This window comes from Vanacampus margaritifer, chromosome 4, assembly GCF_051991255.1.
Source record: "Vanacampus margaritifer isolate UIUO_Vmar chromosome 4, RoL_Vmar_1.0, whole genome shotgun sequence".
NCBI classification, from domain to species: domain Eukaryota; kingdom Metazoa; phylum Chordata; class Actinopteri; order Syngnathiformes; family Syngnathidae; genus Vanacampus; species Vanacampus margaritifer.
The window spans coordinates 21553998-21573461 of record NC_135435.1 but is presented as its reverse complement, the minus strand read 5'-3'; the positions used below and the strand labels follow the sequence as shown (position 1 = coordinate 21573461).

The 19464-nt window shown below is 39.9% G+C and overlaps 1 protein-coding gene and 1 long non-coding RNA gene across 5 annotated transcripts in view; one reads left to right on the top strand and one right to left on the bottom strand.

The window, feature by feature from the left end:
* Positions 1-14149, bottom strand: part of LOC144050850 (RNA polymerase II elongation factor ELL2-like) — a 24047-nt gene extending 9898 nt beyond the window's left edge. Inside the window, exons 1-3 of one of the 2 annotated variants that reach the window (XM_077564476.1) lie at positions 13871-14149; positions 13588-13635; positions 299-426 (exon numbers count right to left, since the gene is read on the bottom strand). In XM_077564476.1, coding sequence (XP_077420602.1) covers positions 299-426; positions 13588-13635; positions 13871-14023 — 329 coding nt within the window. In that variant the 5' untranslated portion in view covers positions 14024-14149. The remainder of the gene's footprint in view (positions 1-298; positions 427-13587; positions 13636-13870) is intronic. The other variant, XM_077564475.1, reaches the window with a different exon arrangement.
* On the top strand, positions 14124-19464 carry LOC144050851 (uncharacterized). 3 transcript variants are annotated; one of them, XR_013293955.1, is made up of 3 exons: positions 14124-14251; positions 14938-15057; positions 19269-19464. It is a non-coding gene; the product is annotated as an uncharacterized LOC144050851 (long non-coding RNA). The 3 variants fall into 3 exon arrangements; XR_013293953.1 differs by having other exon boundaries at positions 19266-19464; XR_013293954.1 differs by lacking the exon at positions 19269-19464 and adding an exon at positions 16916-18521.

The following is a 19464-nucleotide window of genomic DNA, read 5'->3' as shown; positions in this document are numbered from 1 at the left end:
TGAAACGGTTCAGAAATGCGAGTTTTGATTGTGAGCCACATTACTACTAAGCTTCCAGTGTTGGCAGGAGAATATGAGGCGGGGAATAGAGCTGCTCTTTTACATGAAACAGGCAAATGGGCTCGTTCTAGCAAGACAAGAAATATGGTGTTAACGTATTCCCAATCATTAGTATAATTTGACATAATGATGTCATTGACATTGTTATTAAGACACGTGTGATTTTTTTTTTTTTTTTTTTTTTTAAATATCTCCCAACTTTCAACCTTTAGGGGTCTCTTGTGCTATAGCTTCCTACCTTGAAACATATTGATGGATGCAGTCGAAGCTGGCCTGTGGCTGGTCTTTGCAGTCGCTGGATAAATAGAAGGAAAAGACACGAACCGCGTTGGGCGACTCTGCTGTGGGAGCCGGCAGCTTAATGTACTATGAAGGAAACATGAGAGGAGCAAAGTAGGTGAGTGACTAGGAAAAGAAAACAACACAAACATACAATGTCAATTGAAAAAGCTAGCAAAAAAATCTTTAGCTATTAAGGACAATATTTAATAAGATTGCACAATGTAGACATCAGCTGACTCAGCGTTTCAAGAATGGAATAAGAGCTTCACTTCACTCTTATCAGCTCACTGCACAAGTCTTTACTAGCAGGCTTGAAACAAAGTGCACTGCCAGTACAGTTGTTCCATTTGGACTCTTATGAACGTTACACATGAGCTTGCAAACAGCGTGCAGGTGGCTCGTCTCAACATGTGACATAACCCTTTAATAGGACTGTGTACTATTTACCTCTGTGATATACTCTTTAAGCTTGTATAGGTTAATCCCGGATGTGGTTGTCAGAGACACAGGTCAGAAAACATTTTGTTAAACAGCCAATTAGTCATACAGTACAATACACAAATACTGAATAGTACTTAAAGGTCAAGCTCAAACAATCTGTCAAGCTCTGTTGTGTCTCTTCTTTTATCAACCTTTGTGTGGTGCTGTTTTTACAACAGTCGTAATAACAAGAACGATTTAATGACTTACAAGTCCCCCCCACCCCCCCCCCCAAAAAAAAAGTTGACCCTTGACTTTGAGAAAGATGTGCTACTACAACAAAACTTTGTTTTCCAGATGTGCAAGTGAATGCTAACCGTGCTCAACATATCTGCTATCAGAGAGCAAACATCCAAGGGAAGCATCGGAGTTATCATTCGTGCTGTTTAGAATGGTGCGAAGTAAAAGCAGAGCAAGAACTAAAATCATTGCAAACAGTCATGAGATTAGACAGTGGTGCAAAGGTCGCCTTAATGGAACAACAATATTTGTAAACAACTCTTGAAATGGTACATCTTTTTTTTTTTTTTTTTATGCAAAATGTGTCTTTTGTGGCCATTTTTTTTATACAGTATTTCTTGTAGAGAATGAAAACTAGATTTTACTCAGATCTGATCAGCTGGATCGGATCGGCAAATATTTTGCATTTAATGCAAAATTGGGTGATCAATTGTATGTCATAATTTACCGACTCATTGACATCATTGATCAGATCCACAAAATAAGACATTACAGAAAACACTGTTCACTCTAGGGACATTCTGTGATGCCATCGTTATTAAGGCAAGGTTTATCAGCATGTAGTTGGATTAAAAAAATAATAATAATAATAATAATGAAAAAAGATATTAAATATTTTAAAATATTTTTTTGAGTCACGTATTGAATGTTTATAAGCTTTGTTGGGAAAATGTTTAGGGTTTAGTTGTCACTATTTGTTCTAAATGCATTTCAATAATATGCAAATTTTGGCTATTAGGGATGTTCGATACTACTTTTTTCCATACCACAACCAGTATGAGTACTCAACCCAAGCAGTCACCGATACAAAAGACACAAATCACTATTACTTTTGATACATAAAAAATCCCCAAGAAACAATGACAGATCATTTTAAAGAAATTTCCCAATACAGAAATGTCCTTAAAATTGTGTGAAATTAATAGCAATTTTCTAGTCTTCCAATTTCAAATTTTTAGTACCTGATCATAAAACTGCCACAAGTGGGCGGTTGATACTGGTAATGGCAGTCGTCCCGAGTACAGATAAATTGAAATAAGGCCGGGTATCGACCGATACCTATATCTGGTATTGGTACTCGACCATCCCTACTATTCGCGAGATGCGGCAATCCCAGACTGTACAGTAAATAAACAAGTTCTTTAAAATAGATCGGTTATCGTTTTTATGAAACGCGCTGATCGATGATAAGCTCCCAAATTGCTGATCGAATAAAAACCTCTTTGCCTCTCACTGTTACTTTCCTCATTCCAAGGGAATCCATCTGTTAGAACTAGAAGTGACAAACCTGCTGGGTGGTACTTGAAGCAAAGCAACAGGACGACTACGTGGTGTGGAAAAATGCCATTTCATAGCAGAGGACTGCAGGACAGCAGTCAGAACTCCACACAGCGATAAAACTGCTAGTCTTGTTAAAAAACAAAAAGCCAGCCTTCCTCTCTAACTGGGAGCACATGGCTGCACATGATTTATTAGAAGAGGCAGTGGTGTTGTCAGTGAGAAGAGTGTGGATAGACACATCGACGCTAGAGAAGATCTGTGTGTAAAATGCGATGTTTTTTAAGAAGGCGTCATTTATTTGACTGAGGGTACGAGTCAACCTCAAGAAGTAACTAATTAGACCATGATGATTTTGTCTTGAGCCATCAAACCTCATATACACCAATGATTTCTTACCTCCACCAAGGAGGTTACATTTGGCACTTTTTGTTTGTCAGTAGAATTACACACAAAAAATCTGACTTTTGCAGAAACTGCAACAATGAGCATAGCCAAGAAAGTGGCATTAAGCAGCCATTTCCGTGGCAGCTTTCAACTACTACTACTAGTTGGCTAATCCATAAATCCTGATATCAAAATTCTAATTTGATTGTGAAAGTCTAGGACATTTTGAGGTTGATCAAATTTTGGGCGTGTTGCCAGGCGTAGAGGTTTGTGAGCTACTTGTAACTACAATGGTTATTTATGGGTTTTGTTAAATGAGTTGCGCAACATGTGGTCATCAGAGGATACCAGATGTTACAAACACATAGTGATGTCGGAGCACTTTCCAGTGTGCCACCCCGAGACCTGAAATCAGCAGACATCCAGACTCCCGCTGCGCTAACTGCAACAAGCACTCTCGCTCGACCCGCCGGCTCCTCGCCGCTTCGCTGCTCCTGAGTAATTCTCCTTAGACGACCGCTGCTCTGACAAAAGTCTGAACTTTTAAACAATCCGACTGAACGTGCAAAATTATTTATTGGCTTCATTTCATGCTAAACATTCTGGGAATCTACATTCTTGGATTCGCTTCATATATCGTAGCTTTGATCTTGCCAAAGGAGAAAAATGAGTTTAGACGAGGCTACTGGGAAGCTGATGCAGAAATAGGCTTGTAAGCAAGCATCATTCTCAACAGATGAACGAAAGAACGAAAAAAAGCCTGGGAGGGAATTTGGTGCTGGATAATGCATGGTGAAAGGAACACGGCCAACCGGGAAACGTAATCAAACCTCGAGTTGGAACATGTTGAATTGGAATATTCCTTCAACATCACACTTAACCCTGGAGAACCCACGGGGTCAAATTTGGCCCCTATAAATTCTGCTACTCAAATAACAAAGACCTTTTTTTTTTTTTTACAAATTTAACTTCAAAAGTCCAGAGTGCCACTTCTGACCCCTGCATGGGGCCATTTAGTGGATGAATATTGCACTTACATGAGCCAGAGTGGTGGTGACAAGATGGCTAAAATGCAACAAATGAAACAAAAAAATTATATTGTTCAATGTAGTTGTGTATTTGATTGATTATTTTCTTAAATTCTAAATAGTTTACTGACAGTTTTTGTTATTCAGATTTTTCGAAATGATACCCCTAAATCCCAAAGGGTCAAATTTCGCCCTAATCCTAAATTAGGGATTAAATTGAAAAAAAAAACCATTGAAAAAACATATATTTTGGTGTTCAGTGAACTTATAGCAGTCATTTAATGTATAATTCATAATTTTCCAAAGAAGAAAAGGGTTCTTGGGTTCTCCAGGGTTAAGAACGAATTGCTTTCATAATAGTCAATCCAGAAAAATGGATCTGTGACGTCCATAGTCGACAATGGCAGTGAATGAGTTAACATGACAAGTGAAATCAGTTGCTGGTTTGTAGTTGGCTGCAAGCTGCAAAGTACGTGCCGAGTGTGATCGTTTTTTTTTTTGTGATTGGCAATGAAAGGCATTGACAGACATATACCTGTACCTATAATTGTAATTGTTATATATTCATGATTTCCCAATGCATATTCACTGTCATTTTAATGCTGGTAAAGGTTGCGGTCGCAGTCCACTGAGTGGTTGGCACCAGGGTTTGAATGATAATGATTAAAGATACAACACTATTCTGGTTTTCCATGCACTTTCCCTTTACTCATTTACCAGTAATCTTGAAATTAAGATCTCGACAAACATGGTGACCCCTTTTGCAAGGACATGGAGGAGAGTTGGCGCTGGTTGGCCAAAATATTCTCATGTGGCTTGTTGGCCTAATCTCAGATCACACTGTTGAACTCCGTTAAGTAAAATTTGTTTTTTCTCAAAATTGTTTCCAACAACACTTTTCTAGTATTTAGTAGTTTTTTTTGCAACCTTCAAAGCATTTAAAAGTTTCACAGTGGCAATACGTTGTCCAAAGGCCAAGATAAGATTCTTCCTTGCATTACTGGTTTGTGTGGACTAAAGCACCTTACAAAATGTGTTGCTAAAAAGACACAGCTAATCCATTTCCATCCTTCAGAGGGTTGGCAACAAGACACCAGCAGCAAACAAGCAGACTGAACTATTTATGTAAATTACGGCAACTTCCAGGTTTAGTGATACCTCGAAAAACAAATGCCCCCCGAAAAATGTTATTAACAACCAGGCCAAATCTACGGGAAAAAACTGAAAACTGAAATGGTGAAAACCAGCTACATCTCAATAACTTACACATCATTCTCATTTATCTTCAAACATGTGGAATGACTTTAGAAGGAAATCTCAGAATTCACTTTACATAGTCTTCATGCACATTTTACAATCAGCTGACTGAAGGCAAAAGGTGGACCACCCTGGACTGGGTGACTGTCAATCATAGGGCATATATCAAGACAGACAAGCATTCACAGGCATGTCACCGAATGGGAATTACTTTCAGAAATCCAAAGTAAGCTTTTAGACGCCCAATACACAAACTAAAAATGAGTATATGCACATCAATTTAAAATGGAATGAGCTGTGAGGAACGATTTGCTTATTTCTATAAAAAAGGGCTTTGGTGGTGAAAGCGAAAACAGCATGCTCTAAACAAGCGTCAGTTTCACTCTCAGTCATCATAAATGTCTTGGTGTGCTGGACAGGAAAAAGCTCCTTTTCCTGGCGTTATCAAACTATAAAGTTGATGGAACAAAAACTGTGAGAGACTGCTGTCGGTGCACAGGGCTTAAGTTTCCTGCAAGCTTTTGGCTGAATGTGGTGTCGGGGTGTAGAACTCATGCAGCCTATTGTTTCCATATCCTCTGCAGCCTGAGTAATGGCCTTCTGAAAACAGGCCGTCTTTTGTTCCGGCCTCCTGGGCTCCAGAGCCATGGCACTGCCTCGCCTCTCTGGTTCGATGGGAGGAGGAGGAGGAGGAGTGGGAGGGGGAGGAGGAGATGTGGGAGAGAAACCTGTCGCCACCACCGCTGTCTGTTACCAGTAGGAGGCAAGCCACCCTTGGCGGCATTCACAATACACACGGCCCACGTGTTTCCGCGTGTGTTAAGCCAGCGTGAGCAATTGGAGGCTGAGCTCGAGCTTGTCTCACTAGGGTGGAATCAACATTTCTGCCAGTCGGAAGGCCGCGAGGAGCAAGGCCAAGGATGAGCTATCTGCGGCACACACACAAAAGCAGGACACAGAAACACACACACGCACCAGACAGCCCGGCTGCCTCCTCCTCATTCTCGCCGCTGTCAAATAAACTCCTCATTCCAAACAAAAGGCGAGATGCATTCCCAGGACCACTAGTTGCCATTTGGGCGCAGCGGAGCCCCTCCCTTAACAACGCCGGTTTTAGGGTCATCAAATGTTTTGTCAGCTTGGCTTGTTTAGACGAGCTTACTGGCGATTTAGCAGTGTGGCCCTGCCATATTGATGAAAATTCATCACAATGGGAATGACCCTGAAGTTGTAAAATTTGGAATGTAACCAAACATTTCTGGAAAAATATGCCTCAAATGTCAAACTGTCTAAACTGCACAAAGTGTGTTTTTCGTTTTCTTTGGCTTTCGGTGTTTGGCTTGGTGATGTCACAGCATGTATGGCAAATAAATAAGCTGTCGATGAACATAGAAATGGAAATGATCGTGCCATAGAAAAGTGTATACAACATCTCTGCCTGGTTGCTCAGTAAAATATGACTAATGTCACAAAAGGTCAACAATGGTAATAAAAAATAATAATAATACAAGCTCGATCACAGAGTGGGCTGCATTTAGTCTCGATGTTAAGTGTCATGGCTAACTGGTGTTAGCAACGGAATCCGAAAGTTGGGGCACATCTCACCAAAAATACTTAATAAATTGCAAACCTGCATTTTACGGCAGCATAAACGACCATCTAAAAAGACGTTGTGGCTGGAAGCTAACATTAGCGTACACAGGCGACAGTGTGTGCTTTATGTAATATTGTAACACCATCTTACACCGTGTAACAAAACGTGATGCCATGTTTGGTTACAATAGCGTCGACTTTGGATTGTGGAGAATTTAGTCAGTGAACTCCCGTTAATTAATAACCAAAACAACTACTCTATGGCTGTAGCTATGCTGAAACACGTAGCAATGTACGTTTTCAGAACTCTGAAACAATAGCATTCACAGTAACAGAGCTTGACATTTGCCTCAATTGAATCACAAATGAAAACACATAACCTAGTTCAATACGATATCTATATCACGTTATAGTACAAAAATAAATGTACAAATCCATCACTTAGCTGAAGAACCCCACACACACTGCGCGACAGTTTAGCTGTATTCAGTTATGTTGCTCGGTGTGAGGCGCGCTTTAAAGTTTTTAAGCTTTAACATGTCGCATTTTATTTCTTTTTACATTTTATTACGGTTATAATTAGACTTCAAACAATTAGTGCAGAGTTAATGAAGGTTTTACCCTGGCTACATACTGAAAAATTAGATTTTTTTAATTAGATTTATTATTTTTTTTTAACTGTGAAGCCAATCTGAATATGCAAGACTTTTACAACAGCATATTGATTGTGTTATTTTTTATACTGTCATTTACCAGCTACCATTTAATAAACTACCTTGAACTAATTGAACCCAGTTTTTTGCATCTATAATCATTTATCTCCAATTCATTAATCAACTTTTTCATAATATTTCCATCTGCGCTCCGCGTCAGATTCACATGCTGGGTGACAGTGCATGTAATCAAGACGGAGCTTGTAATCACCTTCCATTTGCAATTTTACAGAGCCAGATCCACAAGCTTCAATGCTTGAGGGGTGAGCGAGTCAGGAAGTAGGGGTGCGTCCTTGAGATTTTCCCAAAACCGATGCCAAGAAGAATTTATCTCTGGCAGGTGCTCGAGGCCAGACTGTCAACTTCAACAAATTGTGGGTCAGCGCGACCCCTCCCTGTGCGGCCCCCAAGCAAGGCCGGCTCTACACATACTTTGACACGTGTGTGCGGCGGGGGAAACAAGTGGCCTTTTATGCCTCATAAGCCCGCACCCTGGACTTTCACATGAGGGAATTAGATGGGAAGCGATTCTTGTAAGCCAAGTTGAAACGCTTGATCAGACACAGAAGACATTTATCTGCCACAACAGTAGCCACTTGTCTCAAATGCTCACGTTTGGCTGAATAAATGTGTAATATGACCGCCGCATAAGATTTATAATCTCTACTCCTTTGAAAAATGTTGTGAGCTGTTACCAGAATATAATGGAACCCTAATATAGGACATGGAAATATTTTGTTCCCAATTTAAAATTGTCATCATCATAAAACATTTTTAAGCATGCAGGCAATGTTTTAAGTCGTTCTTAACAGTCACACAAATGTATAAATAAATTAATGACTAATATTATCAAATTAATAAAACAGTAGAAGAAAACGAACTAAGGCAGTTTGCCTCCAAAATGAAACTTTTTTGTCATTTACTGCATGTTTAAACTGCCTGCTTGACCTGACAGTAAAAAAATCACAAAAATTAAGGATGATTGTGCGAGTACTGTTATACTAGGTATCGGTATCATCTGCTGGATCTGGTGGGGGACTTCCTAACTGTCCAGATTAAAAATATAAAAACTGCTTTTAAACATGCTTCAGTACAATTCATGGTCATGTTGCCTGGTAGCTCACATCCTATTAATTTGCTTATAAGGACATGGCTTGGGGAAAGGAAAGTGCCGGGTTAAAGACACAGTAAAAAGTCTAATAGAAGAATAAAGAAAAAAAAGGAAGGAAAAACAGAAGAAGAAGCAGAAGAAAAAAAAAGGCGAAGAAGAAGAACATAAGGGTCAAGAAGGCGGCAAAGAAGGTGAAGAAGAAGAAGGTGAAGAAGAAGGCAAAAACGAAGAAGGCAAAAAGAAAAAAGAAGACGAAAAATGAAGGCGGAGAAAAAGAAGAACCAAGGCGAAGAAGAAAAACATAAGGGTCAAGAAGGCGGCAAAGAAGGCAAAGTAGAAAGCGAAGAAGATGGTGAAAAAGAAGAAGGCGAAAAGAAAGATTTGATTTTGATTTTGAAAAATGACATTTATTTGCCGCACTGATTCACATTCGTTTCAGAACACACAGCTCGGCAAGAGCAATTAAAGAAAGAAGAAGGCGAAGAAGAACATAAGGGTCAAGAAGGTGGCAAAAAAGGCGAAGAAGAAAGTGAAGAAGAAGAAGGCGAAGGCTAAGAAGAAGAAGAACAACGGTCCTCCAAAGAACAGAAATTGGGATCGGTTGCTGGAGGGATGGCACTTTGCTCGCCGAGCACGCGTGCCCTTGAAGAGAACCCTTAAACTCACAAAGCATTCCACTGGCAGACGCATGCCCACAGGATCCATTAGGCATGTGACATGTTCAAATACTGTACAAAGAAACTGAGTGGAACATTCAAGTTCCCTTAGGGGTACAATCGTCTGTTGTTGTTTTCCCTTCTGCTTGCTTCCAGCTACTTTTTGTAACTATCAGCTATCTTCAGGTTTTTTTTTTTTTCATGAACTTAACTTTATCTAGCCTGCACAACTTTGTGCAAAAAAGTGCTAGCTCCATTAGATGCACAGCAGGGAATTTCTCTCTCTCCATGTTGCTCAGGCCGACGCAAACCCCCTGCAGGGCAGAGTACATCACATCTGGACTGACTGTAATGCATTAGGATGAGGAAGTCAATTCATTGTGGGTGACAAAACACAAGCTACATTCCCCCCGCTCCTTGTTATTCAAATGAGAGGCGAGGACATACACACACACACACACATACGTACAAAGCCGCTAGCTCAAACCCACAATCGCTCATAGAAAAGCAATTGGTGAGTGCTCCCTCATCCTGTCTCACTCATACACACCAGATAAACAAACACACACACACACACACACACACACATGCAGGCGGTCCCTCAGGGGTTTTCAGCTGGTCTTGCCAGGCTAAGGAGCGCTGCACAATGGGCCGGGGGTGCCGGACATGAATAAATCATGCCTTTAAAACCTTGGTGCAAACACTTCATAACATGCAAAGGGAAAATGAAACTAGAGTTAACAATTGGAGCCTGATAGAAAAAAAAATGCACCACAACAGATTGGGTTGATCTCAAAAAACTGATATATGATATTGCTTAAACACAGCAGAGAGCATTGTTATCTGCTCTGCTAATATGCTCCCTCTATGGCCTAACACACAAGCATGCAAATCAGAGTGAGACGAGACAGAGAAAGCTGATATTGTCATCCAGATTATTATGACTCCTGTAATTACCTCTAAACATTCATTTGGTTAATGGCCGTGTGTAGAAATTCCTGCCATCCAGCAACCATCACACTAACAGAGGATGGAAACTTCAGATAAACAGCAACACAAGCATCCGCATCAAACAAGTCTCCAATAGTAGTGCACCCAGGTCAGCCCACTGCAGGAGTGAACAACCTTGAATACACAAAGAGACATTTAGACTGTCCCCAACAGAAACATAAAAATACACGAGTCGGAATAAGCTGTATGTGACACGATTGTACCAACCCTGAAGAAGACTGCTGCAATATTGTAAAACTTTTGTTGTGGCTTAATGCTTCTTTGCTCTCATCTGTCGTACTTCAAGGCACCACCGCATAAAGAGCAGCTCTCAGTGCAAAGTACAAATACAACAACAAACACATTTTTAATGAAAACCTGTGGTATTATTTTGGAGTGTAACAAAAACTGGTGTGAACCGGGATTTTTTTATTATTATTTTTTTTTAAGTTTGCATCGAACTGAATCGTTCTTCTTCGAAATATATCGAGATACGTATCGAATTGTCTTTTATTGGAGAGATATATCTTTGAGGAAATGGTACTGTTTAGTTGATTCAAATTAGGGGTGTTAAAAAAAATCTATTCGGCAATATATCGCGATATTACAATGCACAATTCTCGAATCGATTCGATATGCGGCCGAATCAATGTTTAAACATCAATTTTTTAAATGGAAATATTCAACAAAATGTCTTACATTGGGTTAGGGTTCACACTTTAAGCATGGAAGACTGTTATACTAATGGAACATTAAATCATAATATTTTATTTCAATGCTGTCCAAACATGAACCCGAATGCAACCCGTTTGCTAAATACTCACAGTTATAAGCCTGAAGTTTCAGATAAATAAATACATTATCTTACAAATCTTACCGTGTACATTTATAAGTTGTTGTTCTGATTAGTATTTTCTAAATTTGAGTAAAAATCGCAATAATCAATTTATAGATTCGTATCAGGATTAATCGTATCAAATTGAATCGTGACCTATGAATCGTGACACGGATCGAATCGCCAAGTACGCTACAATTCACACTTCTAATTCAAATGTATGTAAAATGACAACAAAAAAGTCATTGCATCAAACCCTCTCAAACTGAGCTGTACCATATCAAGTCAATCGCAATCCCACCGAGTCGAATCGCATTAATCCACTTGCAAATAAAACCGCCCTTGAATCACTTCACACCCGTTTCACGTATCGAAAAACAGAATCATCATTTGTGAAAAGATGCTGAAAGGATTATGTGCCGCAGCGTCTCTCACTCGATTACAATCGCCAGACAAAACTAGTTACTAGTCTTGTCCAGACAGGAAAGTTGCGAGCTGCAGCTATTTCCCACCAGCCTGTGCAATTAGCATGGACTGAAAGTAACATATTCCCTAAGGTCAGAACTGTAGCTGTTCCTGACGACACACAGTCTACACACATTTCTAGATTCTAGATCATATCAAAAGCCCACAAAAAAAAAAAAAAAGTTTCACCGTTTGACACATGAAAAGCTCCATATACACCGCTGACTAAATGTGAAAGTGTATGTGTGTGCGTGCCCCTCACTCTCTACCCACTGTCACTCCACAGTCCCCAGCCTGACCCAGTGACCTGCAAGCCTCCTATGTGCTGTAAGCATAAGCCCCCATTAAGGATCATTACAGCACATATGTGCCAAGTTCTACTTTGCAGTTGCACAATAGCGGAGATAAATGACATAGATCATATTTCAAATTGTAGCTGGAGGCTTTTATTTTCTGCTGATGGGTGGGGACTGAGGAAGGCGTCTATCGTTAGCATTTTTGGTATGTCATCAAACAATATTACAAGTTAAACTGCTGCTCAATACAAACTAAACAAGTAGAGAAATGACAAAGAACTGAAGCAGACCAACACACCAACATGTTTTGTATTTATGACTGGAGGACCAAGAGTACTAAAATAAATACATGAACAAACAAACAATCATTCATTAACTCATTCACTGCCATTGACGGTTATAGACGTAAAAAATTAATTTGAACTACAGTATTTCTATTAGTTTAACTTTTTTTTCACTTTTGTTAACAAGAGTATGAAAACCTAGAATTTTTTTAAATTGTACATTTAGAACAGATATAAAATTCGTGATTAATCATGAGTTAACTAGTGAAGTCATGCGATTAATTACGATTAAAAATGTAATCGCCTGACGCCCCTAATTTTTAATAATCTTTTCTTTTCTTTTTTTTAAATCGTGTCAGGCGATTTAAATTTTTGATTGTAATTAACTGCATGATTTCAATAGTTAACTCACGATTAATCACACATTTTTATATCTGTTCTAAATATACAGTAATTTTTTTCCTAGGTTTTCATACTCTTGTTAACAAAAGTGGAAAAAATATTAAACTAATAGAAATAGTTCAAATGGATTTTTGACGTCTATGGCCGTCAATGGCAGTGAATGAGTTAAGTGATTATTCATATGAGTATTTTTTAAATTATTACAATATTGATATTATTATTATTTCAATATATATTTACGGCGTCTGGCTTGTCGACATTGACCCCCCCTGCCTGTTCCACTCTGGTGCGGTGCAGCGAGTGAAACTGCTGATTGGTTCGGTGTTTCCAAGAGGAAAACCTGAAGGCGCATGAAAAATATTGGCCTGTGAATTTATCGTTAAAATCTGTGGTTTTGCCCAGAATATCGGTGATTAACTCACATTAAGGCTCATGCTTGAGCAAGCAATTTGATTGGTGCCAAGTCTGCATTAGTCCCGCCATGCACTCACCCATTGAGTTTAAGCAACAGAATGATGCACAGGGAAGAAGAGTGGCAAATTTAATTAAAAAAAAACATTCATTAATTATTTATCAAAATAATTAAAAAAATAATTTAAAAAAAATATTGAAATAAAATTATATTGAAAGCGAGAAATAATGAAATAAATACAGCTGCATAGTGGCAACTGGTTAGCACATCCGCCTCACAATTCAGAGGGTGCGAGTCCAAATTCAGGCTGTGACCTTTTTGTGTGGAGTTTGCATGCTCTCCCAATGCCTGTGTGGGTTTTCTTCAGGTACTTCAGTTTCCCCCCCACATTCCAAAAACATGCATGGAAAGTTAATTGAAGACTCTAAATTATCCGTGCGTGTGAATGCTTGTTTGTCTATATTTGCCCTGCGACTGGCCGGTGACCAATTGAGGGTGTACCCCGCCTCATGCCCTAAGACAGTTGTGATAGGCTCAAAGACACCCTTGACCCAATTGAGGATAAATGCTACAGAGAAAGTAAATAAATACCACAATACATTCATGATACATTTAGTTAAGTATTTATTTAATTTTAACATTCTGGATCCTCTATACTACTAATGACACCAAACGCTTTAGAAAATGGTTGTATAGACGTCAAATATGTGAACAGGTGAACAACTACTTTAATTTTTTCCCCATGGCAAATATGTAAAGCTAAGTAAAAATCACTTGGTTTGTAAATTAGAAATAACTAAAAGCAGAAATGTCCTTACCCCTTGACTCCCCTCGAAACAGATTGACGGCTCACTTGGTAAATTAGCCTGAGATGAACGAGAGAGAGAGAGAGAGAAAGAAAAAGGTCATTTCAATGAGTGCGCGTGTAATGGTCTCTCATTTGGCGTTTTGCTCTTTAAGTCAACTACACACATGAAGGACGACACAAACATACTTTGGGACAATAAAATAGTAATTTGAAGGAAACTTAAAACGGAGAAAACAACTTTTGACAAGTGTATGCGTGTCTGTGTGAGTTCGGTAGGCACGCGCCGCAGGTACCTTCAGATTCTGGTAAACCTCCAGTGCTCGAATGGCGGAGTCGGTGAGCTTGACGTGGTAAAGCGTCGTGTTGGGTCCGTGTTTGTTGTTGCCGCTGTTGTTGTTTTTCCCGCACGACAGCCCGTAACGGAAGTCCTGCCCGAGCGAAGCCATCGCTGGCTCTCCCTTTCGGAGTCCGCTCGCCAAATTAATGCTGCCTGTTCTCAAGCACCGCTCAAACCAGGCGACGTCAGCAACGTCACAAAGTGGGCGGGGCTATGATGACGACGTCGGGTTTTGCACGCGCCTGGCTGCTTAGCTTCTTTTATTTGCTTTTCTTACAAGGGGCCTGTAGTCATTTCATTCTTATTCATTGGCAGGAATCCACTGCAAATGTTTAAGGTAAGTCATGTCATTAAATTATTAGTATTCACTTTTCCTGTTTGGATAACCTGATGTGGTGCCTGTTCCAGAAGCGATACAAAGTGCACTAAATAAATAAATAAAACGTTTAGAAATGTTAGTCTTTTGTACAGATGTAAATTAGTACACACTCAAGCTGTTTTAGACCAAATTTGATTCTGGCCTATTAAAAGTACAGTAGATTTATCAGTGTGTGTAAAATCAAGAAAATGGTGGAAATTTCGAAACTGTATATGCCCTAAATCTGTACCTTACGGCCTGAACAGTGATACAAGTGTTCAAGAGGGGGGTCCTGAGAATCTGTTTCCACCGGATTTGCACAAGTTCTTGCCTTAGACATGCACCTGTCCTATTGGGTTATGTGAGAATCTCAAAGGAGCAAAATAATCCAAGTCATATCTATTTAGTCATATGTATTTGTACGAGACAGTAAAGGGACATGTGCAGCCTGAAACACTTCTGAGAACCGTCTACCACATTTTCTCAGCCTTGTCTTTAAAGGCTCATGAGGGAATTTTCAAATTGTCAATTGTCATTTTAGACAGTCTAAGTCTCCCGCACATCTTATCGAGACATAATGATGAGCAAACAGCAACCGCTGTACTCTTTCACAGTTTGTACAGTGATCATAACTATGCACCTTATTCTACACTTTCTCTCCACAGGTTGCACTTAAGCATCTCATTGCGCTTGCAAGCATGATCTAGCTGAATGGCAGCAAAGAGAGTGTTTGCATGACTGAGAAAAAAAAAGCGCATGAGTGACAGTGGTGGCAGCAAAAGCAGGTGAGTCTGACAAGCAAAAGCCTATTTAGTTAAATCCTTAAGCTACCCGCTTGAATGAAAGTACCTAACAGGAGGAGGAGGAGGTTACTGTGGGTCAAAGGAGCAAGAGCAGGTGGTATAAAAACATCACAAGCCTTCAATGAAGCTTTGTTCATGGAAAACTAGTATCTACTTTCAAGAGAGTGCACTATAACAAAATCAACATTGTAAGGCAGATATTCAATAAAATTAAATAATGCAAGACTTGAGAATGATCAAAATCCATATTTCCATGTTAAAAAGTCCTTCCAAAAATGAAATTGTGGTCTCGTGGTTAGCAAGTCGGTCTTACAGATTTAAGGTTCTGCATTTAAATCTTGGCATACATGTTGCAAGTTTGATTTCATTGAAGTATTTAAATGAAATCAAACTTTTTTAAATGAATTTAAATGTACATTCTTAATCTTTTATTGTGTGTTGTTGTTTTCTTTACTTCAGATTTGTCTTCAAAGTGAAATAACATTACAAAAATGTAACAGTTGCAAAATTTTAAATTAACAGAATTATTTTCCCTCATATCATGTTTTCATGGTCACCTGTTGCTAGGCAGTTTGGCCAAATTAGCCATTAAGCAAATACACAATACGCTTTGCCACTATTGCAGAATCACCACTACTTTCTGCCATTATAACCATATAATAGTACTGTGGACTCCCACATAGTTGCGGTTTGGCACTTGCTGATTCATCTATTTGCGGATTACCCCCAATTATTATTTTTATTTTATTTGCTTTGTGTGTTCATGAAAAATGCAGATTGAAAGCAACATACTATGTACAAACCCATTTCTATGGGAGTGCACCCTCCTTGCCTTATAGCTAACACCGCTGAGCCCCCCTCCCCCCCTCCAGCGCCTCACCAGTAGGTTTCCAAGACTTAAGAGCGGAAAGCTTAACCCCTTGCAGGCCCTCCTCTTTCACCTATACCTGGCTTGTCTGTCTCATCCACTCATTGTCTGCGCTTCGCCATCTGTTTTGCGGGAAGCGGCTAATGCACATCGGGCCCCGTGGGAATAATGCGGCACACCTGAGGTCACAGAGTCCCGGGACACCTGTAAGAAGCTCAGTTTGTTCGCACTGTACACACTCTCAGACAAATAAAAGGGTACTGGACGGGTTCCTTTTTGTTCTTGTAAGTGCTGTACCCTTTTAGGGTTCACAATTGAAACAAAAAAAATGACTGGCACGAAAACGTACACAAATAGTCAATTTTTGCACCTTTTTACTTGCATGTAAGGTGCAAACAAGTGCTAGGTCTATGTGATTTGTCTTCAAGAGATAATATGGGCAAATATGTACATAAATTTACCTATAAAAGGCACAAATGTGTACCTTAAGGTACATACAGCATTACTGGCATCTGGCAGAACCCTAAGACCTCCAAAATCATCACTTTTTAGGGGACCCCAAAATATGTTTGTCAAGCCTTTCTCATAGCATCATCAAAAAGAGCAAACTCTTTGCAACGCCAACACTTAAGATTGATCAAAATGTAAACAAACAAACAAAGAAAAATGCACCTCTTTGTGTAAACATGTTCCATTTACTAAATTGTGGCATACGTTTTACCGTATTATGGTACATACTGTATTTGCCTACAAATTGTTTTTTTCTTCTTTTTTTCTGGAGAGCTCAGTATTGTTCATTCGGTAATTTTACCGATTTGACATGTCATCATCATTGCTCTCTCTTTTTTTTTTTATTATTATTTTGTATGTGGGTGAGAATGTGTATGTGCGTGTGTGTGCGTGTGAATTCATTAGTTCACCTAAAACCTATTAAAAAATCCCATACCGCTCACCTAAACCAAACACTTCCAGCCAGAGTCGTGAGGCCGTCAGGAGACCCGAGGAAGGACCAAAGAAAGGAAAGTGAAATCCAGCACCGACCAGACACCACCCACCACCCACCGGGCCACCAACCAGAGTCCTTCACCAACCCCAGAAACATCTAAATTCCAACAAATCAGGGGGACCTCAAGAGACCAAAGGAGAGACTGAGGAAAGGAGGAGAGACTGAGGAAAGGATGCCTACAAATTGTAAGGGTCTCAATATGCACCCTGTTTAAAGGGTACAATAAGTGTACCCTTGAGAGTACTGTTCCAGTGGCAAATCATTACACCATTAAAGGTACAAATTTAGCAAATGTCTCCATTAGGTCATCATAAGTGCACCTCCTAACAGAACACCAGATGAACATGTGCTGGTGTAAAATGATGTATTTTTTCCCAAAATCAAGATTGCTGAGCAGAGCTGCAGCTAGACAGTCAAGGCTTCACTATGCAAAGTGCAAGAATTTCAAGGCTGCGTGTTACTTGCGAGGCATGTTGACAGTCGATTATTCACTGTGAAGTCAAGCTTGTCTACCTATTTGGTCTGCTGCTGTTTTCTGAAAAACACAAGAATAACCAGCTTCCTGTTTTGTGAGTGACAATTTTGCACTTGGGGTAAGTGGAAGACTACCCCACCAGATCCAGCAAATCCTTTTTCTTTTTTAAGTGTACAAATAAACATTGGGGCCTTGAGATACCGGTGAACTGATGAGTTTTTCACGAGCTGTCGTTGCACTGTATGGTGGCAGTGAACTCAGCTCACTTCACAACAAGCTGCACTTCGGCATAGTTAAAACAAATCTTTGAAAAAGATGTTGAATAACAGTTTCAGTTAAAGTTTACTCTCAGATTAAACATAAAACAGAAAATTACACATTGTGTATTTAAAACAACATATTTTTTTGCCTTTAGGCTATGTCCGCTAACACATAATGGGAAACACCATAGAAATGCTAACAAATAGCATCTATGTGGCGGAGCTGTAATTTAAAAGGAAAGTCGACCCAAAAATGTTGTATGTGTCCTCACTAGTCTAAACACAGAATCCGTTTTTTTTTTTTTTCTCAGTATTATATTGTTCATTCGGTAATCTTCGATTTGACATGTCATCATCATTGCTCTCTCTCTATTTTTTCTTCTTTTTTGTTTGTGCGTGAGTGTGTGTGGGTGTGTATGTGCATATGTGCGTGCGTGTGAGTGTGTGCTCATTAATTCACCTAAAACCTATTTAAAATCCCATACCGTTCACCTAAACCGAATACTTCAGAATCCCGCTAGTTGTGAAGTTGTCAGGAGACCTGAGGAAGGATCAAAGAAGAAGAAAGAAAAGTGAAATCCAGCACCGACCAGACATCACCTACTACCCACCGGGTTACCAACCAGAATCTTTCACCAACCCCAGAAACATCTAAATTCCAACAAATTTGGGAGACCTCAAGAGACCAAAGGAAAGACTGAGGACAGGAAGGAAGGATAGATGAAGCAGAGTGAGATCCACAGACTGATTCAACGATCAGAGGAAGAAGCAGATTGTGTTTGAATTTCGATAGATGCTGGTGTGGTGGATCTGGCATGCATGAAAACCTCCACCAAAGAGGCCAGGACAGAGCAACAACCCCCCCACCCCCCCCACCGCCACTTTGACACCAACTTCTGTGACACATCATCCCACGCATGAGCAAACAAGAGCTGCTCTGTCCCCGCACAACTCCAGAAAACACAACATGTTGTTTTGTAAAATAGCGTAATCGTCTTAGTTACGTTCTGCTTGCAGCACGTTCTGTCTAAGAAACGTCACGCAGTAGACAACAATAAATGGAGTGTGCAGTCGCGAGAGGATCTGGTAATTGGGAGCAGGAGTCCGTGTCCTTTTAAAACCACAGGGGGCACCGTGTGACAGAGTGAGCCAATAAAAGTCAGACACCAGACTACTGAGGCATTTATATCGAGGGACCAGGAAGTGGTGTGTTATTGAGAGGTTGTTTGGACTGACTTTGTCTCCTCAAAGAATGCACCGAAGGTCTGAGAAATAAATCTAATTTTGCACTTTAGGTTTAATTTCGAAACTATGATGTCACTTTTTTTCCGGGTTCGATTTCCAATAACAAATCTGAGATTGTCCACTTGCTGGCTATATGTGTGGTGAGCACATCTGCCTCACAGTTCTGAGGTTCAAGGTTCGAATCCCTGCTCCAGCCTTCCTGTGAGGATCTTGCATTTTCCCAAAACATCCGAAAGCAACTGTCATTATACATTACTTCTGATGTTGCGCTGCTTCAACAAAACCGCCACATGATGCATTTGCTTTTGAAATCTGATTAGAGTTTTCTGTCATAAGCAGGTAATCACGTGTGAAAACCACCCACGGGAAGAGGAACTGACAAAAGAGCTACAACCTCATCTTGTCTCTGAATTTGTTACCTCTCACTGGATGTCTATTCTTCGGCCGCATGACTGGAGCCATCACATCCGCGATCGAGTGGGTTTCCAGCGGCTTCGATGACTCATTTGGCCCACAGACGTCATCCTACTCAAGG